The sequence below is a fragment of the Leuresthes tenuis genome, unplaced genomic scaffold (assembly GCF_036924035.1).
Source record: "Leuresthes tenuis unplaced genomic scaffold, fLeuTen1.0.hap1 SCAF_6, whole genome shotgun sequence".
In the NCBI taxonomy this organism is placed as follows: Eukaryota; Metazoa; Chordata; class Actinopteri; order Atheriniformes; family Atherinopsidae; genus Leuresthes; species Leuresthes tenuis.
The window spans coordinates 16,888,246-16,912,385 of NW_027325360.1; the positions used below are offsets into that span (position 1 = coordinate 16,888,246).

The following is a 24,140-nucleotide window of genomic DNA, read 5'->3' on the forward strand; positions in this document are numbered from 1 at the left end:
CCAAATCAGATGATTTTTAATTCATCCATAAACTTTATTTTTATACAGATATATTCATGTTCAAAGAAGAGCCAAAGTATCTAATCGAGTCATCAGTAAGAAAATTTTTGAAAAGGCCATATTAACTGGAACTGAGGGCTTACAGTAAGTGTGATCTTTCTTACCAATCTTACAGCAGTCCCTAGACGAAGACCATAAAAAAAAGTTCTCATTAAAGCCAGACAGTTTCGCTGCTCCGCTCCAGATCAGGGCAGGCGAGTCTCTCCCCATCACAACATTTACACACATTTTCAAACCTCTTACGGGTTACATAGTATTTCCAGGCATAAAAAAATAAACTATAGCTCACCACATTTTTTTTTCTTTTTCTTTTTGCGATCAAGTATTTTACAGCTCAGACAAACACCTTTTATGATACTTTATTATCTTTGTAATCCCCTGACGAGCTGTGCAAACAATGTGAGGATAATGATAAATTAACCACCTCTTCTGCCGGAGCCATACATCCACCTGCAGCACTCACTCACTCACACAAACAAACCCGGGACATGAAAACCGTTTCCCTCTGGAGTCATTTACAATCAAAGACAAAAAACTGTTCACTTTAGAGTAATATTTGACCAAATGGATGGATTTTTGGAAAGATTCCGAGGAGGACATTCTCCTTTAAGAGCGTTTATGGGCTGGCGTGGGCAACCAAGACGCTAGGCAAAAACGAGCACAAAGTGCACACACACACACACACACACACATGCGCACGCACCCACACAAAGTAAGACCCCAAAAGCACAGCTCAACAAACATGATGTGCAAATATACTGATTGTGCGAACGAGGGTTCAAAAGGCTTTAAAAGGTCTGGTCGTCGTTACAGGATTCGGTCCAGTGGCCAAAGGCCTCACAGATGTCGCAGTAGGGCCGCTCTTCGCTCTTATTGCCGTGGTAGGTGGTGTGTGGAGGAGACTCGGGCATCTGCATCTGCGTGGGACAGTCCTCGGTGTCGTGAAGATCGAAGCAGTCGCAGATGTCGCAGAACAGCCTCGGCGGAGGCTTCTTCTTCACGGGTTGCTTATCGTGGCTGCAAAGAGAAGGAGCAGTTCTGCGTGAAATATAGATGTATATATATATTCAGAAAAAAAAGAAAAGAAAAAGAAGCTGCTTTGAAAGAGACTTACTCATCATAGCTATCCAGTTCACTTGGATTATTCCCATTGAGAGCAGCAGCTGCCATTTTCTCCAATTTGTCTTTAAGTTCCACGTTCGTCCTCTGGAGGTCAACGATGACCGAATTCAGGAACTCAATCTGTAATGGAGACACACAACTGTAGCATCTATCCTGCCATTGGTGAATAATCATCTATTATCCACCAACAAATATTCCCACATAATACTCATTTTAAAAAAAGTAAACAGGGTTTTCTGTTAAAGGTTTCTTGCATTATTATATACGAGGCTTTGTGGCCTCTGGCAGCAGTATTTAGAAATAACTGTGTCCTGACACACCCCTCCAAAAGCATCCCAATCTTGATTAAAGTGGTGAATTATCAGCCCAAGAGAAATCAAAGCTTGAAATAAGTCACAAGAGGAGTCAACAAAATACCCCGGCTTATGACTCTGACCCGATGACTTCCAAGGTAACAGGGAATTTTATCAGAGAGTCGAGTGACTGTTTGAGGGACTAAAAGATCAAGCTTGATTCATCTTTGGATGACAGTTTCTAGTTTTCATACTAGATGAGACACAAGAGCCACAGTGAAAAAACATGCACAAGTGAAGCTGATGAAAAACATTAACAAACCGCTGCCTGATGGTTGTGTAGCATTGCCAACATCAGAAACAGGGCAGAGGAGAAGAGTTGAATTTATTAGAAAGAGGAGGGGGAGAAAAAAAAAATGAAATCTGAATTAGGACCCGTCCTCTGCCTGACAACACACTCATGCCATCACAGACACAGATAATACAGTATAATGCTTTAGAATAAGCAGCAGAGGTCCGAGGAGGTCAGAGGGTCACGCCATCATCCCACGAGCATGGCTGAAATGCTGCTCAGTGGCGGGAGGATTCAACTGGGATCAGTGATGTCTGTAAGACTTCAAATGATCGAGTCCGATGTGCATTCAATGCAATTTCAAATCAATTCAGGCCCATTTGACCTCTGTAAAACATTATACTGTAACATGAGTCCACTCTAAAACACAGAGTCTTCCAGTAGTAGTTGAGTAATTAGTCCAGAGTCGTTCAAAATTCACATTCACAACATTCAGTAAGACTGTTTCCATACGACTGCCACTAAATAAAATGGAACGTAAATGTAATGAGACCAAATTCTTGTCAGAAGAGTCAGTGGGCAGGGTAGGAAAGCATCGTTACACTGAATGTATAAAAAGGCAATAAAACGGAATGAAATAAAATAAAGACCACGCCATAGTATTTAACATTAAGGGTCAGTGCACCAGTACACACCTGACTCTCTGCAGTCTCTTTATCCTCCCTCATTTGGTCCAGAATGGCATCACCTGGAAAAAAAAAAAGAAAGAAAAAGAAGTCACACAAATGACAGATTAGTGCTACCAGATGTGTCAGTCGTGGTTCTGAGGTAATTCCAGCGTTACCCGAGGACTTGTTGATGCCGTCACCTCCAGCAGCCAGCTCCTTCTCCAGTCTCTGAACACGCTGCTGCAGACTAGCTTTGTCCTGCTCCAAGGCCTGCGTTGTACTTTGCAGCATCTTAACTGAGGCACTTTCTCCACGCAGCACAGACAGCTGTAAAGAAATCAACCCGTCCTCATGATGACAGGACAAACACCACGTTTCTTTTAACAGTCAGCCAGGGTGGCAGTTTATGGCACTAATACAAGAACCAATTCAAAGCGTGAAGGATATTCACAGTCTTTGAATATTCACAGTGCAGAACTAGGTTTTAGGTCATGAAAGCATCTCGGATGTAGTCGGACTCCACAGATACAAGAAAAGTGGGTCAGTAGGTCTGCACCAGCAACAGCGGTTATCTGCTCAATAACCTCACAGTTGAAATGCAGAGGAGAACTTGACTTGATCTGGAGGTGACATCCTGTTACAAATGCACCTTAACGTTCAATTTAGACGTTTGATTGTATCTACCAGATATGACAAGGCAATGACGTAAAAAGCTGCACATGGGATTCAACCGCATTTCAAAATGGTCAGATTTGAGGCCGGTTGACATCACGGGGTGACTCCATGGAGTGATTGTCCTTAATCAGCTTCGTGCACCACATACTTCAGAGCTCTGTCAATAAGCAGCTGTGACTACAGATCAATATAAAAACTGCAGATTTGTTCCTACCTCGCTCTTCAGATTGTCCACCTGCTGGTCCTTTTCTGAGATTAAGGCACTGTTTTTATGGATGGCCTGTTGGAGGGTTGCCTTCTCCTTCTTCAACTGATCCTTCAAAGTGCTTTCGCTGTTTGACACACAATACCAGCTAAATGTCAGAGGGACAACATGTAATCACTGTATTTGGAGTTCAAACTATAAACCTCAGCTTTGGGACCACTACAGATATTTTCCCTCTGGGTATCTGGTGAAAATTTGGCTCTGTATTTAATGAAAACATCAACAGCCACGTAAAAAAGATGAGGAACTGAGACCCCACTGGTCAGGCAGGTGAGTTATAATGCAATGGGTGGGACGTGGAGGTGGTCACTACACTCGCTGCGTGACATGATGAGGACGAACAAGACAGAATATATCAAAAGGCATCGAGTACCTGAAGGCATTGTTTGGCAAGCTTTGAAGGAAAAAGAACAGCGTGATACACCAACCATTTAATCAAAAATGTAGTGCCAAGCAGGGGAAACCAGGCATGCTTTTTGAAAACAGGCTTTACAAAAACTCAAGATACCTTTGCTGAATATGCCTTTTTTTTTTTTAAATAAAATACCTGGATTTAAAAAAGGAAAAGAAAATAATTTATCCTCTTACCTTTGCTTCAACTCTTCCAGCTCTTTTCTGAGTTTCGTGCGCTCATCCTTTAGCTGTGAATAAACAGTTCAAATCAAACATGGATTATTGATCAAAGTCTGAATACATGCATGCGTTTTCATCCCGAAGTCTCTCACCTTTCCAAGGTCACTCTGGCCTTTGTGACTGTTATCAAGCTCCTGGCTCAGCCTGCTGTTCTCCTCCTGCAGCATCTGCAGCGACTGAGACTTCCCACAAACCGCTTCTTTTAGCTCCTCGCTGAGTCGAGAAAAAAAAAAAAAGTCACAAATGTAGAAAATGTAGCACTGGATGAAATATTAGCTTGTAGAGAAGTCCTTTGCCAGAATCTGTTGCTTTACTAATCAATTGTATCACACCCCCCAGACTCAAATCTGACAGATTTCTGTTAGATTAGCAACCCAAGTTGAGGATGCACTTACATTTCTTGGCGTAGACTCTTGGTCCTCTCCGTTTCAGTGCAAAGCTGCTCTTTGGATACACCGAGATCTCCTTGGTACCTGGAATTCTCCTTCCTCAGCGTTTGCAGCTAAAACAACAATCACACATGTTCACAACTACAAGAAAGCTACAGCATGGAAGTCACTTTGTGGCATTTCTCTTATGTGTAACGCTACTGCTTGATGACAGAAGCCACTTTCCTCATCATCTCCTCTGCCAGGAGCCATCTCTCACCTGTGTCTGCAGTTCCTGCTTTGAGCTCTGGAGCTCCTCCAGCAAAGTCTGGGCTTCGCTCTTCTCCTTCACCAAAATGGCGTTAGCTTTTTTCAGCTGCTCAAAAGCCTCTGCAGTCTTGCCAGAGGCCTCTGTCGTCTAAACAGAGCAGCAGGACATTTGTTTAGATCAACAGTTTGACAGTTAAAAAAAAAGTTTTAAATAGTCGAGATCACTGAATGTTGATGTCGGTCATTTGATGAAGCTACACCAATGACCATCGTCTTACAATATCAAAAATTACCTGCATGCTTTTGATTCACGACACAAAGAATTTACAGAATTATCCAAATATCAGTACACAATCATTCCTGGAATAATCTGGGTGACAATTAACATGAATATTGCTATAAGGAGAGAGGGAATTAGCGCGTGCTGTAAGATCACATCTCTAGAACCTGTGGCCTCAGAACGGAGACTGAAATTACCTGTGTGACAAGTCAGATAAGTCCAACCAATTAAAACAGGGCATTCCTTTGAAGGCAGTTTGTTCGACTTCGCATGACCTGTGTAACCCTGATTAATTTCGCCTAGCATTACGTCGCGTTATAAGCCCACAGGCAAAGGCTGGGAGTTGAAGTGTATTACAGAGCGGTTAGTGAGAGGAAGATGAAAGTTAAGACACAAAAATAAAAGGAAGACAAACCAGCGAGCATGCAGTGAGAGGGTGATATAGCCCCAGCCCCGATAAAGTGTGTGAGTCTGTGATTGCTACTGGAGGAGAAATACCTCGAGCTGCTTAGAAATGGCTTTTTTGAGTTGTGACTCGAGCTCCCTGACTTGCTGGGTGGCTTCATCCCTCTCCACCTGCATGGCATCCTTCTGAGCGGTGAGACGGGAGACGCTGGAGGAAATTTCTTCTTTCAAACCAGCAGAAGCCGACACCTCTTCAAGCGCATTCTTGCACTGTTTTTCCAAAGCTTCTTTCTCAGTTTGCCGTGCCCTGACGTCGGCCTCCAGCTGTTTCGTGCCGGCGTGCAAACGCTCCACTTCTTGGAGAAGTCTCGACCGTTCGGTCAGCCAATTTTCTTGGTTTGAGCGGAGGGAGGACATCTCCTGCTCCAGTTCAGACTGCCTCGCTGAGAGCTCCTCCTTTGCAGCGGTCAGGGAAGTCATCAGTTTGTCCACTTCCTCAAGTTTTGACGATAGCTGTTCTTTATCTTCTGCCAGTTGATGATTTTCTTGCTCTCGCTGCTTCAGTTGTGATTTCAAAGCCTCCATGTCCGCCATGAAGGAGCTCTTTTGTTCATCAGCATTCTTAAGGTTTGAGGAAATCTCCTTATTTTCTTGTGTAACTTTGGACAACGTTTTCTGCAGATCCTCAATTTGCTTGGAAAGACCATCTTTGTCGGAGGCGGCTTTATTTCGTTCACTCGATTCAGCTTGCAGCTGGGTCTCAAGAAGGCGCTTGGCCTGCGACTCGGATTCAAACTGATTTTTTAACTCCTGCACTCCCTGAAGCAGGACCTGATTGTCTTTCTCCAAAGACTGAGCTTTTTTGTCAAGCTCCGTCTGCAGTGACTGTAGGTGCCGATTATCTTCTGTTAGGTTATCCACCTGTCGAGCCAGCTCTAAATTAGACTTCTCCACTTCCAGTTTTAGTTTACTGTGCTCTTTAAAAAGTTCAGCTTTGGCCTCTTCCAGAGTTTTAATATCAGACAAATGTTTCTGCACTTCATTCTGTAGATCAGCCTTTTCACGCTTCAAAGTGTTCATCTGGGCTTCAAAGGCGTCTTTCTGGCGTTTGGTTTCTTCGAGCATTGCCGTCAGTTGAGTCTTGTCTTGATTAAGGTCATCATTACTTCTGTTGTAACCATCCAATTGGTCCCTAGCTGTTCGTATGTCGCTAACTAGCTTGTCACGTTCAAGAGAAAGAGCATTCTTCTCAGAAATGGCCTTTGCATGCTTCTCTTCCAACTCTCCCTTCTCCTCAACCACACGCTCATAATCCATTTTCTGTTGCTCCAGAGCCGAGTCCAGGCTCATCTTTTCTTTCCGTAAGTCATGTAGCGCCATCTCAGTTTCAGAATTCTGAAGGCGCAGCGCTTTTTTCTCTTGCTCAGAAGAGGACAATGCTTCAGTAAATTTCTCGTTCGACTGGGTCAGTTGTTCTTTCGACACCTGAAGCTTCTCACTCATTTCTTGCAGCTCTCTGAGCAGCTCTTCCTTGTCATTAGAGACTTTTCTTTGGACTGCAAGCAGGTCCTCTTTCTCCTGTAGAAGGTGAAGCCTTTCAGAATCAGTCACTTGACTGCTCGTCTTGAACTCCTCCAGCATCTGGGTCAGGCTCATTTTGGAGGCTTTAAGTTCTTCACATTCACGGACGTAGCTCTCCACGTCTTTCTTCATAAGACTGAGCTTTTTCTGGAGCTCCTGCTTCTCTGTCTCTAGGTTGTTTTTGTCCTGTGCATTCGCGCTGATTTCAGAAGACATCTCCGCCTTCTCTTTTGTCAGTGTTTCCGCCAGGGCCTGGAGCTGGGTGTTCTTCATTGTGAGATCCTCTTTTTCTAAGTTCAACGAGTTAAGTTTTGCCTGCAGCTCGGCATTCTTGGCATCGAGAGATTTTTTGGCACTTCTGGCAGAATCTCTCTCCAATATCAGATTATCCCTCTCACATGTGAGCTTCGTCTTGTTTTCGTTGAGGTCCTCTTCGAGCTGGCTCCTCTCTTTACAGACCTTTTCATAATCCTCAAGTAGCTGCTTTTTCTTAGCCTCAATTTGCTGGATATCCTGCTGATACTTGAGGACACAGTCATTCTTCTCTGCATATTGCCTCTGAAGCTCCTCAATTTGTGCCAAGTATTCACCTTTACCATGCTGGAGCTCTTTGTTTTCAGCCTGTGCTTCCTGAAGAAGTTGTTTGAGCTTCTCCACTTCCTTCTGCACAAAAATCCTCTCTTCATCTGCACCCTTGTTATTGGCAAGTAATTCCTCTTGATGTTTTAAAAGCTGATCTCTGCTTATCAGCAGCTCTTCATTCTGCACTGAAAGCTCCTTGTAGCTAATCTCAAGGCCAGACAGCTTATTCTGCATCTCTGAAAGTTGCTTCTCCAGTTTGTCTTTCTCAGCTTTAACATCCTCATTTCCCTTACATGTATTTTCCAGGTCTAGACTCTGCTTTTCCAGCTTTTTGGACAAATGTTCAACATCATGCTTGTAGGAGTCAAGTTCAGCAGAAAGACACTGGGAAAATAAAGATGAAAGAAAAAAAAGGAGGGGGATATACATCCAGGGTAAAGCATGAATGAATACAAAATAAACCAACCAGATATGGAGATAAGTGATATGCAAATGGAAAGGTTAAGCTGCAGAAGCATTAAAAATGGCAAAAGAATACACCAGAGCTTACAACACAAGAAAAACAAACTTGTGCTTGTTTTTCAAAAATGTAAAAATAAATAAATAAATAAATGGTGGAACATTTTCACTTCAGCCCTCACTCATTATTTTTAATAACTGGAAGGAACAACGTGGCAGCAGGCTGTCAGAGTGTATGACCTCCATATCACTAGAAGCATCAATACAGAGCACGTATTTACTCTGCATACCGTGCAATGTAAAGGCCAGCGTTACCAGTGAGTGTCTGCCGTGATGAAAAGAAAAATAGATCTCTGTCAGGAAGTGAAAATGCTCCGCTGAAAAAGCAGCCTGATGAACAATGCCAGGAGGAGTACATTTCTGGAGGTAAATCCAAAGCTAAACACACAGCTCAGTGGATTCAGAATATATCCAAACCCACTCACTCTCCTGCACACCCCTAATATGCAGATTTTGGTCTTAACTTTATCGCCACTTGGTTAATTCATGAAAAGGTGAGTTGTGGTCGTTCTGTGGGACTCGCTGACTTTGACCGTATCGTTTTTAAGTCGCTGAATGTTGAGCTCCTGGATATAGAGGTTTTACAAACTTTTCTTTTTAAAATGTTGTTGTCATATATTTTACAATGTCTTTTATAAAAGGAGATCAGCAGCTTCTGCCCTGACATGCACTATAAATAGAGACACATTAGAAACATAGAAATAGAAACATGAACTGTCATTATGTCTGGTTCTGGGCTGGAGACTGCTCTGGACGCCCTAAATAATGGACGCGCCAGACCCTCTACTGAAAATAGAAATATTAGTTGCATAATTAATAAAGACCAGTACAGTAGGTCATTCCTGCCCATAGAAGTTGTGGGCAGCCCACAGTTTAGAAAATAACTCTGTTCCAGAAGGAGGAACTATACCTTTAATCTGAAACACATCATTTATCTCCTTTATGTTTAATCTATTTTTCTTGAGGATTCTCCTCTAATATCACTGCAGCATGATGACTTCCCTTTGAGGAGTAATAAAGTATCCTATTATAACTATTTTCCTTTGTCTTTGAGGTCTGAAGAGTGCAGACTGAATGGGTCTGAACATTTTCTGAATCCATTAAAAGGGGAACAATGACTTGATGAATCTGACGATGAACTGAAAACGGACATGAATGCTGCCAATTGCACGATTTTTGTCCATAAATAAATTCTCTACATTTTTTAAAAATCCAGTTTAACCCTCCTAACTTCTGCGGCACCATTGGTTAACTCTAGCGGCAATAACCAATGGTGAGCTGGCTGTTGGCGTTTATGTAAGGGGGAATGAAAAAACTTGGGCAAATAATAACTGACAGTAATTAAGAGGGCAAATGTTGATTTGATAACATACATTAATCACTGATGCTAAATTAACTTAAAATATTCAGTTCCATGTAGTCTCCCACTATGTTTTGTAAATATTGTTTTCAGACTCTCAGGTGGTAAAACTGGTTTTATTTCTGTTTAATAAAAATAAATGTTTTGGTGATTTTAACACTTAGTGTCTCAAATTTTCCTTCAATACTTTAGATGATGATAAAATGTAAAAATCAAACATTGAAGAACCTTTTTAACTTTTTTAAATACCAGAAAATATGTAAAACAAGTAGTAAGCCTCTGAGTTTGTGCTTACCTGAGCTTGTTCCTTGTATGGCTGCAGCTCTGAAACCGTCTTCTCCAGCTCTTGGGTTTTGTCCTTAGAGGAGGACAGCTCCTGCCTCAGCTTGCCAACCTGAGTCTGCAGCTCCTCAAGTTGCTTCACATGGAGCTCCGAGGCCTGAGACAGGGATTTCTCTTGTGAGGCCTTCAGCTCCTCAACTGAGGTATCTCTCTGTTTAACAGTCTTTTCCTGGGGGAAAGGGGAAAAAGAGAAGTCAATAACAGGGCATTTTAGCATTCATCTGCTTTTTTTTGCCTTTCTCACACATGCACTGAAGTTCTGACATTTTCCAGAGATGTTCCAGGGTGACATCCAGGGGGAAATGTCAGCATGTGCTCTAAACTTCTTCCAGAGATTTTCTTGCCAGTTTCACAGTTAAACGACCATGAGATCACAACGTGAAGCAAAGTTTGAACGTAGCAGCTGATCTTCACAAGCTTTTAAAGCTTGTGTACATTTGTGTACACTCACTCCTTCATGCTCTTTTGCTGACTTTTATGTGATTTTCTATTGCTACTGTGGATATATTCAAATCTGGTGGTAAGACAGCCATCAAGGGAGCTTCATATTCCATTCTCGACATGCTGTAAACAATACAGAGGGATTTCGTTCTGCTGTGAAGACAATGTGCGAACTGTGGGAAAAGTCTACATATTCTCCTGGAAATCTCAGAGAAAGGTGCTCTATTTAGAAAAAGTTTCAAACTTCAAAAATGCAACCGGAGCTATCAGCAGAACTGAAAAGGCAACATCCATGACATTATGTAAGAAATGCCTGCATACTATGAAGCTGAGATATACAACTAAGAAAATTGGTGGATCAGACAATCCTGTAATACCACTTTACACCACTAGGTGGGACCCAAGTCACCACAGCGTCCAGTCTAGTCGGTCCTGGAGCCAAAGGAAGAAGAGGAGGAAGCCGTAGCAAGTGTGAACGGGCAAACTGCCAGCTAACAGAGCACAGAGACCAGTTGAAGTTAAAAAACACAGAACAAGATCAGAAACTCCTGGTTCCCTGTCTCTGGACTGCTTCGTATAAAGCTTGTTTAGTTAATGTTGTGGATGCAGCTCAACATCTCTGATTACACAATGTTTGGTACGTGTGAATTACTATAGTGGAACAGTGGCAGGTTAACGAGGACTCATTTGTTCAGCTATAAGGAAGAACCAACATGTGAAAAGGGCTACAGCGTTTATATTGTTGCTACTGAATTAGTGCTAAAAATCTAGCTAATAATGTAAAATTGTACGTGTGTGAAGGTAAAGGCTGCGTTATTGTGTCCGGCTTGCATCAGCCCGAGGATGGATACAGATTTTGACATACTTTTGTTGGCATCTGAAAATACTGACCAAGGTAGAAATATTCTCCTGAAGACTACTTATTTGAGTCTGATGAGCCTCTCTGGTTTCTTTCAACTCCTGCTGTTTGCTTGACTGTTCAAGCTGGAGTTGTTCATTTAAGTTTGCCACCTTCTCCTTCTCTTCTGCGAGCTGATTCTGTTGCTCCTCAAGCCTCCTGTGTAAAGAATATAAAGAGGAGGATGTGAAGGGACAGGTTAGACAACCAAAACACAAATGTACTAGCATGGAATAAAACAAGTCATTTGTATATTGATTACAATATATCAAAGTGAAATGTGTATTAAGACATAAGAAGGAAATAATAAACCGTGGTACCTTTCTTTCTGAATGAGATCCTCATTCATTTTTGTCAGTTGTACTGAACTATCACCAGATGCCTTCATCATGTCTGAAATATCATTTTCCAGTTTGGTTTTGTCCTTTGAAAGCTGCTCAAGCTTTTCGTCCGCAGCCTTCAGCCTCCTCTCCATCCCTGATTAAAAGCAAGATGAGACCGGTCACAGGGTTCAGACCTTTTCATAAAGCAAGGAGGGGAAACTCCGATGGAAAGCAATAGTGCAAGCTTGCCAGAAGATATTCGGCACAGAACAGTGCGGTTCTAATGTGCTCACCGGCAAACTGACTTCTCAGAGACTCGGACTCTGTGGTTAAGGACGTGCACTGCTCTTCTTTCACAGTAAGCTTCTCGAGGGTTTCTGCAGAGGAAAAAAATTAAACAAATGTTTTTGATCCAAGAAAAACAAACAAAAATAATTTAAAAAAGAAAAAAAAAAGAAAACGCAGAACAGAAGAAGTGGAGGTTAAACGGTTTGAACGGCTCAGAAAAGAATGGTTAAATCACGAACCTTGCAAAGTTTTGGATGATTTACTGAGCTCCTCTGTGCTTTCTGCAAACTTTTGCTTCTGTAGGGAAAAAACAAACAAAAAAAATACAGTTAAACTCAAGGTATGTTTATTAAGATGACTTTATAGTTCAGTTCTGAGACAAAGAAGGAGGTGACATTAGCTCCGGTTTAAATATATTAGTTAGTCATTGGAAGGAACATGAAATTGCTGCTAGAACACAAGATTGAAATAAATTAAATAAAGTAATGCAGTAATGAGAGCGCTGAACAAGTATCTGAAGGGGGAATTTATATGCGTCTCAACAGTAGGCCACCAAGCTCACCAGGCCTCCGAGCTCTTGTTCCATGGTGTCCTTTAGCTGCGTTGCAGTGGTCAGACTCTGCTGTAAAGAGCTTACTTCCTGCTGTTTATCTTCCAGCTGGGAGCTCAACTCACTGACCTGCAGCAATGACAAGTTAATAAAAACAAATAAAATGTCCTATTAATGACCATGTAATACGAAACTGATAGACAAAATAACTACATTTGACTAAAATGTGGTATAAAAGGAAAAGAGTAGGTCAAAAAGTGTACAAGAACCCACCTTGGCACCCTGGTTGTTTCCTTGACTCTGTACCTCCTGTAACTGACTCTTGAGAGCTGCTAGCTCCTGGTTACTTTGTGCTAACTGGCTGCGTAGAGCCTCCATTTCTGCCATCTGCTCTTTGGTTTCTTTGTCCTTGTCTTGGGTCTGTTGTGCCAGATTTGCCTCTGTGTCTTCAAGCTCCTTTACCCTAATTTCTGCAGAGTGAAGCTTTCCAAGAACATCCTCCATCTCCACAAGGTGCTGTTCCTCTGCTTTTTCAACACTGGACCTTAGCGACTCCTCCAGTTGCTCCTTGTCCTCAGTCAAAGACAGCAGCTGTGCCTTGAGCGCCTTCATCTCTCGAGTCCAAGCTGAGGAGTCAGCTTCACGTTTGGCGGTAGCCTCCTGTAGAGCTAAACTGTGCTCCAGCTTGAGCTTTTCTAGCGCACTTTTGGTTTCTACAAGCTCCTCTGCCTGCGCACCGGCACCTTTGCTGAAGGACACTTTCAGCTCCTCCATGGCTTGCTGGTGAGAAGCAGTGGAAGACTCGAGCTTGGAACGCCAAAGCTCAACAGCGTCAGCGTTCTCCTTCTCAGCCTGGCTCAAGCGCATCTGCAACTGTTCTTTGTCACTCGAAAGCTTCACAGATGTAGTCTGAAGCTGAGCGAGGGCCTCACAGTGGATTTTCTCTTGAGCTTCAAGCTTCTCTTTGTGCTTCCCCACCTCTTCTTGCCAATTAGCCTCTTGAGATGCCAACTGATCCCTAAGAGAGTTTATCTCTTCCAGCAGCGGAGAAAGATTGGAGTCTGAGTCCTCGGAGCTCTGCTGGATCCCAACACGCAGCTGCAAGTCAGCTACTTCTCTTGTTCGCAGTGAAAGGTCCCTCTCAAGCTCCATAATGCGGGACCTTTCTGACACAGTGACGACCTTCAAAAGTAGAGATCTTGCATTTTAAAAAGTAGTTAAGCATTATGTAGTATCAAAAATTAATGAATGGATTCTAAATCATTTAACAGTTACTAAACAAACTATTCATAAAGTGAACTAACACATAATAATAATAATAAAGATAACAAACCTTTTCTAATTAACAAAAGGTAAAAAACTACTTTGATTTAAAAAAAAAAAAAGGCATTACATTGACCTCTTGTGGTTATAAGGGGGCATGGTCCATCTATTACTGACTATTATTTAGTAGAGATACGAATCTATTGCATCTTCTAATCCTCTAAAACATACAACTCCTTTTCCTGCTTCAACATACTTTTCAGTTTTGTTACGACCAGTGAATTATTTGATCAAAAACATTTTCATGAGAGAATTGTTACAGAAAAAGTAAAGTACGGCCTTATCATCACAAGACTATTCGAACTACTCAGTATTTTATTTCTCACTTATACGCCTTATGACTGTGATACCATGGAGGGACACCAGGATGTAAAGTCTGGGAGGTGGAGCTGGTTTTAAGACTAGAAAAACGTGGGGACACCAAATAAGCAGGACAAATGGATGCCAGGAAGGACTGGGGAAGTAAAACATGGGACAACTAAGAAAATGATTACAAAGGGGGAAGATTGTCTGTCTGGTTAAGCAGTGATACCAGTAAAGCATGAGTGAGTTCAGGTTGGGGAACTTATTGGAAAATATTTTAGTCTTGACCTTTTATAAAAAGAAATATAATTATATGTTTCAATGTGTCGTAATTTAGAGTAAATCAATTGAAATTTGAGATAAGTTGAGATGCTAAACTTGCAAACCTTACTTTGAGCTGAATGATTTAGGCATTTAAATGAACCTAATCTATACATTATAAGTTCATTATTCAATTCGTATGGTTTTAGAAAGAGGGAGACCTATTTTTCTCGCGTGAAATTGAAAAAACACATGTGTAAGGTACAGCCACCACAAGCCCAAGCCCCTGACTGGCCCCTCTTGGGGGACCTTGCCATTTTTTTTTTTTTGGCCTCTGTACCTTGCTCAGGCCCTTTCCCAATGCAGCACACCCCAGAGCAGCATTCATTACCCTAGCGTCTTCTAACTCTCTTTGGAGTTTCTCAGCTTTGGTCTTTTCAAAGAGCAGGCTCTGTTCAAGCTCCTTAATGTGGGCATGCTCCAGTCTGGTCTGCGTCTGTTAGTAAACAAGGGGGAGAGGAAGAGAACACACCAGTGCCACCATCACATGCCAGCCCAACGCAGACAGAGAGGGAGGGAGACAGGAGAGATTGTGAGTGTGCCTGTGTCTTTGTGTAGGAGTATTTGAAAGGTTGGGGGGGGGGAAAGGTGCTGGTTGGATGTGGTGAGTGGAAGTAAACAGGAAATGAGAAGACATCTCCATGCAGACATTTTGGACTGCGCCATAGAGATCTGCAAATGGGGATACTTGTGAATGAGGGGTGAGGATTACAAGACAAGCAGCAAAAAGAGGTGTACAGTTATCATGGGTGTGCAGGATGAGTATGTAGATGGAGGCAGTTTGAGAGGAACCATGCAGAACTGACACCTGGTGAACAAAGCACACCGACTGTTATGATGCAGAGAAAATTGGATCACGTGTGTCAAACCAGCACATAAATCAGGTTTAACGGCTTCACCACAGCACAGAGAGAAAGTGCTGCTGGTATCTCTTGGTACTACTGGATAACACGAAGGCAGTGCATTACATTATAAAAAGGTTACCAAATGCTGTAAAAGTGGTTTAACCAATCCAAAGCATCTTTTTGGATTTTTTTTCCATTTTAGTTTCACACTGAATAGCTAATGAAACCTACACCATAATAAACACCTACGCTGCTTTCTCTCTTTGGTGATGAGGCCATTGCTCAGACTGTAAACACTGAGTATTTTATAAGAAACCACCAGTTATCAGACCACCATGTGAAAGACTTGTGACTAACGTATCATAAATCAATCAGTGACACAGAAGCATGTTGTACTCTAGAAACAGAAAGGCTTCTTGCTATTGCGTACAATAAGTTCATTCGATTTTTTGAAGACTTATAGATGCGTTTCCTTGCACAATTTGTGCTTTTAGTCACATAAAATAACCATTACATAGTATAATAGCATTAGCTCTAAAAAAAAAAGACATGTGGGCCATCTCAGGTCTTCTTTGGACACAATTTGAAATCAATACATTTCAAATGTACCTACTTATCTGATACACCACACCCCAAATATGGTAACAACTAAGATGGATGTGATTAAGAAACATAACTGTAATTTCTTTGGGTATCAGTGTAAAAACTTGTCTTGTTAGTGCATATAATCTATAGCGTAGCCTGGCAATCAAACTTTGCATAAACATTACATTGGAATTTTTTTTGCTTTAAGTGTTATTCCCATTTAGCTGTTGTGGGAAGACTGAATTCAGGTCTGTGGCTGGGTAGTGGAATGACAGGGGAGCATCTCCAGTGGTTTCATGCTGAGCACTGGACCAACATGAAAGACGAGGACGAGAGGGAAGAACACGTAATCAGATCACATCACTGAACAGGGAGGCACTGAGAGTTACAGCTGAACATTAGTACAACTTTCAACAGCCTCAGGTTAAAGCATGATTTAGTTTGGCCTGTTTACTTTGTTGATCTGTCTTATTTCAAGCTGCATGCATGTTTCATCTAGTCACAGCTGTGCGTGGGTAATAAACTGTTAGTGCATTACATTTTTAAAAAAAAGAAAAAAAAGGGGGGGTTTTCCAACCCTTTCGCTCTCATAATAAAAATATATTTTTGAGCTTGGATGCCGTCGGGGGAACTGAGATGGTCCCCGTTGCAGCACTGTGGAATAAATGGATTATTTGATCAGATGTGAACTCAAGATCCCACAAGGCTCCAGAAGTTGTGCATATCAGAACTTCATCATAACTTGGGATGTAAAAACGACACACAAAAAATAAGAGCTAAAATTAAGGGCTATCAAGCTTGTTTAACTGTGTATTTTACATTAAATCCATCACTTGGTTAACACTAGCACCACACAGGTTAAGTGACTTCATCAACTCTGTTCCCGTATTTCATTCTGGTTTTGGCAGATCTCTGCCATCAAAGTCTTCATCATAGAGTGCATTTGACAGCACATAACCCGACTCCAAATGAAGCCGACCTCAAACTGTCCACATAAACTCAGCCAAAGAAAGATAATGCAAATGACCTCCATTAATTTGACTGTTGCTCTGTGACAAGGGATGATTTCAATAAAGTTCAACTGGCAGTGGATGTACACTAATGGAAAAAAAGTCTGAGGTAAAAAAGGAAATCCAAGTCAGTTGTTATGGAAGCGGACTAAGGTTTATCTAAACCGGATGCAGGCCGATTGGAGCATGTGCTGCTTCTTAACAAATATTAAAATTCTGAACCAGTGAGACAACTTTTAAACTAAATATTCCTGCTATGCTTTCATTTGGTGAAAATAGCCATGTTACACTGTTACTTGCAAAGATATGGATCTGTGTTGTAGATTTACCTCCAGGTCTCCTTTGGTTATGCAAGCTTCCTCCACACGAAACTGAAGATCTTCAACCTTCCTATTTAACAGAAATGCAAGAAAAGAAAATAACAGGGGCACAAACAAACAACATCGAAAGAGAACGGCAAAGACAGCTCAGTCTCAGCCAAGGACTTGCAAAGTCTATAGAAATGCAGGCGCATAATGACTGCGGGTTTTTTTTCCCCTTTATATCAGAAACAACTCATCTTAACATACTGTCCTGGGTAAATGTGTGTCTTTGTCTGCAGGATTCGTACCTGCGCTCTTCCTCCAGTTGATTCAGCAGCTCCACCTTCTCTTTGTCCGCAGCTTCTACCAAGGCACGCAGCTGATCCATTTTTGCCTCCATCTTCAAAAGGAAGTTAAGGGTTAAGGTTGCAGAAACTCTACCTCCAACAGCAGTTTTAAATCAGGAAGAGGCTGACCTGCTCCTGATCATCCCTGAGCAGGTTCATTTCTTGCTCCATCTCTCCAGCATGGCTCGTGGCCTTAGCAACCTCAGCTCTTTCCATGTCTCTCTCTGCCATTAGCTGCTCAATATGCTGTTGCTTCTCTTTCAGCGCCTCTTGCAGGGCCGTGGTGCCTGAAATCTTTCGGTTATACCTTGACGACGTCTCTGTTAGCTGTACAAACACGGTAAAAGTAGCAAGGTCAGTCTGTTGCATGAGCACAGCACAAAACAGATGTGTAACTTCGCAATATTGTCGTCACTGAGTGTGTTCATGTCTCACCAGGCCTGTTCGGCTTGGCTTAGCGCTAACAGAAGATGCCACTGAGCTCATGGTACTGATGGATGAGGCACTCGGGCTTCTCTTCAGCCCTGATGGTGTGGTCACTACTTTCCGAACTGTTGTTTTTGCTTTGGCTGGCGTTGTGGAAGGGAAGCCGATGCGTGTGACTTTGTGGACTGGAGCAAATAAGCCATACTTGGGCTGGCACTGAAAATATCTGAGGACAGATGATAGAAATCAATCACAATAAAGAAAGTGTACAATAATAGAAGGTTTGTGGTAGACACAGACACTAACTTTCCTTTTACTTATTCACAAAGTGTGTGTACCTGGTGCCTGCCACTGCCCCATCATTCTTTCCTAAAGGTTCATCTAGTTCCACGCCGCACCACTCGCCTTTGGCAAAATCTGTTTCTCCGAGGAAACGTACCACTCCGGCCTTTGTACCACCCACCTGAGAAGGAAACACCAGACATTAGCCCACACCTAATCCTCTAAAGAGATAACAGAGGTCTAAAAACAAATAAGCTTTGCCTGCTAACAAATGCCGAGTGAGATAATTCTACAAAAGCAGCGTAAATAAATACATGCACAGAATCGTGCCAAAATTTCTACATTTATAGCCCAAATGTGTTTTCTCCCTTTCAGTTTTTTCAAAGTGCACAGCTGCAGGGTTATTGTGGGACTAAATTTGGCAGTAATGAGATTATTTCCTCTGCAGCCTCACTGACATGAGCAATACTTCCTCTTAACATATTGTGCAGCCTTTAGGCTGAGGAGAAGGAATCTGTAAGGAGGCAGGAAGGTGCTCAGCAGCATGGAGGCAGGCCTACAGGACTGTGCACGGATGGTGATTGTGAGAGGAAGCACAGAGAAATAAAAGAAGTTTCACGTGTCAATTTCTCTTTACAGAACATAAAGAGAGGGGATCTAAGTGTCATGTGACTCTGAGTAGTACTTCTCATGATTGCATAGCCCTCCAGAGGTCTGTCACTTTGCTGAAATAGTCAGGGAAAAAGCAACATTTTTCTCTTTTAGGTACTTTAACTAAATTTACCAATACACGGTCGCCCATCTTCAGTTCCCTCTCCCCCTTCTTGACTGAACCGCTCTCAGAGAGGTTGGAGACAGATTCGCTGTTGGTGCGTGCGAGGTTAGAGGACTGGGCGGCCGGTGTAGTGGAAGAAGCCTTCTTCGCGGCCGTGGCACTTGAGGACAAAGCTGATTTCGAGGTTGGTGTGTGCGAGGCCACGCTTCCGACTGAAGGAGTGGGGGATGCGGCACGAGAGGGTGGTGCAGTCTGCGTCCCATTCGCCTCCCCCTCTGTGCGAGACAACTTAGAAGGGCGAGTAAATATCCCTCGAAGGGCTTCGCACTGGAAGTAGCGCACCCCTGCCACCGACCCGTCATTCTTCCCAATTGGCTCATCTAGGACAATCCCTGCCCACTGTCCGGGGGCAAACTGCGTCTCTCCTAAAAACTGTATGTAGCCAGGCTTGTTTCCATTCACCCACACTCGCTCCCCAACCTGAAAATCCTCCTCCTCATTCTTGCCATCTCCTCCACTGGCACCTGCAGCTGATTTGTCGGCCACAGAAACTTTAGCTGGGTTTAGAAAGAGAACACAGTTCATTAATGCAGCGAGATATTGACTTGAATTAGACACATTAACTAATCTGTTCAGGTAGTTTTGGTTCTTTTCTCTTTGACTTCACCGTTTAAAAAAAAAAATTCCAAATAACAGAACCTGACTTTATCAACACCAAGCAGATGCAAATTGTGAAACGGACAAAAAAATTAATTGTATGGAGAAACACAGCATGTGTGAGGATGTTAAAAAGAATATACAATTAACTTGATCCTAGCAGTATATTTGTCAACCACACAGCCCACAGTTAGTGGTTTCAAGGCATAAACTACAACGCCACAGGTTCACCAGAAGCTAAATGAGCAGAGATTCATACCTGTGCTTGGGTTTGTCTTGGGGGCTCCGGTACCAGGCGCCCTAGCTATTTTGCTAGGCACTTTGATCCCACTGGGCTTAGCTGTGCTCATATTTTCAACAGTGATCTGACCCACAAGGCCTGTGTCCGTCAGTGGGTACAGACTGACCCCAGACCATCAAAACACCACCTCTGTGATCTCCAACAAAGTTGTCGTCACAGCACCAGCGTCACAAAACTGATGGAGCCAAAAAAAAAAGAACGAAAGAAAGAAAGAAAACAAAAAAGAAACGAAAAAAAGAAAAACCAGGAAAAGGGAGAAGGGAGAAAAGGGTGGTGCTTACAAAAAGAACCCTGTTAAGAGAGAGAAACAAGACACACTAATTAACTTTTACACAAGTTTGCTCAGCTATATCTTTACTAAACACTTAGATGACTGATAGACTGAATATAGACTGATGGCTAATGTACAAGGAATTCATTTATGCAATAATAGCAGAAAGTAAATTATTCATTTGACAGATAGAACATACTTTCATGGAAATAGCAAACACAGATATCCCTCAAGCATGCTAGTGACTTTGCTTTTAGCACTCTGTTAACAGAAGCATTTTGTTTCTATTATGACAACAAGATGCTCAGCACACACAACCTCAGTTAGGTCTAAAAATATTCTGTCAGAGGCCAGCCGATATGCAGTCTATGGCACAGCCACCGTGAACTTCTGAACAGCTCACCATATGTGACTTTGATCACAATACGCGTAATGGTCTCTCACCCAGTCAATCATTCTGCCAGCGAAAATCATGTAAGGCTGCTCGACGGCTTTTCCAAAACAGGATTACTGTAGAAACACGACCACCACCAGCAGTAGCAGATTATCCTGTTTGTCAGATTACCACAACACAGATTGGCTGAACGTTCTGCCCTCGACCTCTGCCTGTCGTTTACTTGACGCTATGACTCGTTGTCAGGCCATGATATTTCTAACCAGGCACCACCTTCAAATACCGACTGGCTATCAGGCTTTCAGGCCCATCTACTGAGAAATCTGTGGCTCCCAAACCATTTTTGAGTGAGCGTCTTGCATCTCAACAACACGACCTCTCCAGAACAGGTGCGCAGAAACATAAGAGACCAAGTCCAATGCAATTGATGCAGAAACAGTCGATGAAGCCTAAATGCACACAAACAACCCTAAACAAGGAATGAGCTGACTTAATAAATACCTAATGACGTACGGTGGCAAGGGTGCATATGTCGTTATAACAGCCAGGAAAGTTAATGTCCACATAAGCACATTTACATCATGATGACAGATTACAACCTTGTATTCAGTCTGTGATTCATCAAAACATAATTCATGGTGCATGTTACTAAGACAGGCGTATTTGTTCAAAAAGGTTTCCTAATTGATATATATCATAGAAAAATGGTGTAACTGGATTCAATGAACTGATTAAGACAGTAAATTCTGTATTTGGCTTTCACACCTACTGGGTGAGAACAGGAGCTTACGCTATAGACAATAGTACATCAAAGATACTATAAACGGCTATGATAATATCCAGAAAATGCGTTTTACTCTACTCAGTCACTAGCACAAACGTGATCTGCAAATACTTGGAGTAACATTAAGAAAAATAACAAGAAGGGGTTCTATAAAGCAGCTGCTTTAGAGTTTAGATATCCTTTCATGCTTTAAAAGTCCTTCACTCCCGAATAAACTGAGGTCAATCCGCCAGGGAAACATAGGACTTGTTCAGCAGTCGCATACCTTTCATTTCTGAAAATGTCAAAGAGCTACAGCATGTTGGTCTGGCAAAACAGACTAAGAAGCGAAGCTCTCACGCTTCTTCCGAGACAACAGTCAGTAGAGAATGAAGGGGGCCATCAGTGTACACAACCTACTTTGGAGGCAGTGTTCCAGTTTTCTCTTGATGTGCCATGAATGACACTCATTAATGGCCTCAGGTCAGAAGAAGACCAGAGAAAGAAACTACTTCCATGGCTAATGCATGCTACAAATCTATACCAAGAAAAATAAGCAAAGCATGATCTGCTGTATTTATTTATTCATGTTGCAAAAGTAAAGATCCCTTAAATTCTTTCATCGGCTTGATCGATATTTATTACATTAGAGCAAAAACATACTGATCTGTGAAAACACTCACAGTGGATGTTTTTAGCTTTGATTGGTAAGCTGATGCAGTCAACTAGACTTGATCCACTTACACTGAAAAATTCCCCAGCGCAGTAATGTTAATCTTTTGCTACTGACCCTCAGTGTAATCTGTTGCCTGGGAGAAAGCCAAAGATCCATGCTCCTCACATGTTAAAAGAAATTAATACACAAGCGTATCAAAAAGTAAAATTCTTAACCAGACTTAAATCGAATCCCATGTTGTTTCATGTACCATCTTGTAAATGGGAGTCTGAACAAAACAGAACTGTGATTTCCCCAAACTGCAGCAGCAGCATAATCAACTTCTGCTTTCATGAGAACAAAAGTGAGCGTGCTCATAAAGTAATGACCAGAAACATTATGGATTCATAATCCTCAACCACCCAAAACAGGTTTAATCTTTTTACTGAACCCTAAATGATCTAAATCATATTAATACACAGCTTACCAGCTAGCTGACTGGAGGGTGGAAATCACCACACAAGCCAATGGGCTTTCAGTAGGTTAATATTAGCCTATGACTTAATGAATATGGAACCAAGTACAACAAGTCAAGCTGTGTCTCACTGCTCTACCTCCACAGTCCAGGGTGTTGATATATACCTCTCAACTTCTGTATCATACAAGGAGGGAGGGGATCACATGCCTGGTACAGAAAATTCATAAATGGCTTCCACCAAAGATATGTGCACCTCTAAAAGTGTGCATTATCTTATGTAAGTCACTTTCCCCCTTGGTTTTGTCGTCACAAGGCCAACCTAAGTTATAGTTCTTCCTCCTGAGGAAACATCTGTCGGGATGATTATATAGGCCCCTGCTGGCACTGACTGAGAAGGTGTAGAAAAGCAATGGGTCTGAATGAGAACCAGAAGGATCCTGTGTCCTTTTTGTGAACATACTGCAGAAAACCATACAGCCAGTATATGGTGTATTCAACACTGTACTGAGCACCTCACAGACACTAGTCTCAGATCAATCGCACTATTGCGTGAAGCGAGCAGACTATAAAATGATCACATTACCTCACCAACCTTAAAAACCAGCTCTACACTGTGACATTTAAAGACTAGGATCAGGAACACGGGAGTGGAGCTGGAGAAATGCATTTCCAACAACACATCGAAGTCTTGGTTAGCTAAGCTGATTTTCGTCTGATACACAGAGGCTAAATCATAAAAGTCAAAGCCAAACCTTTAAACTGCAACACGATCAAATTCAGAGTCGGCTGACATACAATGCGCTGTGTGATTAAGTTAGACGTATAGTCAACGATGTGGCCCGTCACCTCGGTCTGTAGCTAAAGCACCGAGGTCTGTCGATGAGGTGGCACATCTGGCAGGAATTCACACTGTAATTAAATGCCATGTCTCCTAACTAGCCTTCCCACCTCGCTGAATTGTACGTATTCGGTAAGACAATGGTGACGAAAACAAACATTTTAACTATCTGCTAACCAATAACTGCCGCAAGCTTAGCGTCCGAGGCAAATTCCACAAGTCCGAAAGTCTCCGCAATGTCACCGACGTTCCAGCAGGGAACAGTGCTGCTGTCACAAGTTGAGAGTCAGCGTTACCGATAGCTGGACTGGGTCACCTGTAGGGTTAGCCTGCTGTACTGTGTGGCTGTACTGCGCAGTCCGTTGACCTCACTGTCACCTCCTCGGTTACACGAATCTCTGTCAGTAATCACGTTAAGAACAGACGTGATTAGTTGCTAAGTAACGTTAGCAGCGAGGCCTGAGCAGTACAGCGAGCCGGTGGACGGTACCAACAGAGGGGTTGGTTAGCTAGTTAGCTCAACTTAACACCTTAAGTAACGTCTACACTATCCGTAAAACTTTCTCCCGGCATTCATTTTCTTGTTTGTCAGCCGCAAACGAGACCTCAAGCACACGAAAACCCCGCGACTTCGGCGTGAGGTACAACTGACCTGATATGTTCCTGTACGAGCTCCGTCTTCTGAGGAGAAAGTGATCAAGCTAGCGAGCCGAGTACAAAACCGCTACTGCGCGGATCACGCACTGGCAGTCAGACAGGCACAGCCCAGCGCACGAGCACGAGCAGTCTGTCCACGACCAAAGATGCTCTGTTCTGCAGATGGATCACTGCGCCGCCGTTTACAGAAAAAAAATCCATGAATATAAAAAGTGATTTATGGAAAACAAAGATTTATGTACATCAACATCGCAATCTCATTCCAGATTATGATAAAAAAAAAAAACTTTTAAGAGAAGATCCAGTGACTACTGAGTTCAAATATAAAAACAGATCGAAATTATTTTGAAATTCTATTACATTACAATTCCCATTACTATAATTGTAAAAAC

The 24,140-nt window shown here is 42.4% G+C and overlaps 1 protein-coding gene across 3 annotated transcripts; it reads right to left on the bottom strand.

The window, feature by feature from the left end:
- Nucleotides 1-31: 31 nt before the first annotated feature.
- Nucleotides 32-23,852, bottom strand: clip1a (CAP-GLY domain containing linker protein 1a). Of its 3 annotated transcripts, XM_072387855.1 has the most exons (27): nt 23,744-23,852; nt 19,651-19,983; nt 18,744-19,291; nt 18,016-18,140; nt 17,687-17,903; nt 17,381-17,578; nt 17,213-17,304; nt 16,932-16,992; nt 14,494-14,598; nt 12,489-13,397; nt 12,228-12,344; nt 11,905-11,962; nt 11,671-11,754; nt 11,375-11,531; nt 11,048-11,213; nt 9,669-9,884; nt 5,425-7,878; nt 4,657-4,794; nt 4,404-4,510; nt 4,101-4,221; nt 3,964-4,016; nt 3,749-3,769; nt 3,325-3,442; nt 2,612-2,762; nt 2,463-2,515; nt 1,175-1,302; nt 32-1,077 (listed from the first exon to the last, which is right to left on the bottom strand). In XM_072387855.1, exons 2-27 carry the CDS (start codon nt 19,739-19,741, stop codon nt 849-851), a joined length of 6,717 nt encoding a protein of 2,238 aa, XP_072243956.1. In that variant the 5' UTR covers nt 19,742-19,983; nt 23,744-23,852; the 3' UTR covers nt 32-848. The 3 variants fall into 3 exon arrangements, with proteins under 3 accessions (XP_072243956.1, XP_072243958.1, XP_072243957.1); XM_072387857.1 differs by lacking the exon at nt 14,494-14,598; XM_072387856.1 differs by lacking the exon at nt 3,749-3,769.
- Between the last annotated feature and the right edge of the window lie 288 nt (nt 23,853-24,140).

What these genes read in the sequence shown, in the direction of transcription:
- clip1a (XM_072387855.1), bottom strand. Translation starts at nt 19,741, where the DNA reads ATGAGCACAGCTAAGCCCAGTGGGATCAAAGTGCCTAGCAAAATAGCT. An exon ending in GAGAGTTAGAAGACGCTAGG is followed by an intron (nt 13,398 to 14,493) that starts GTAATGAATGCT and finishes CTACTTTTGAAG; the next exon opens with GTCGTCACTGTGTCAGAAAG. An exon ending in CATACAAGGAACAAGCTCAG is followed by an intron (nt 7,879 to 9,668) that starts GTAAGCACAAAC and finishes TTATTTTCCCAG; the next exon opens with TGTCTTTCTGCTGAACTTGA.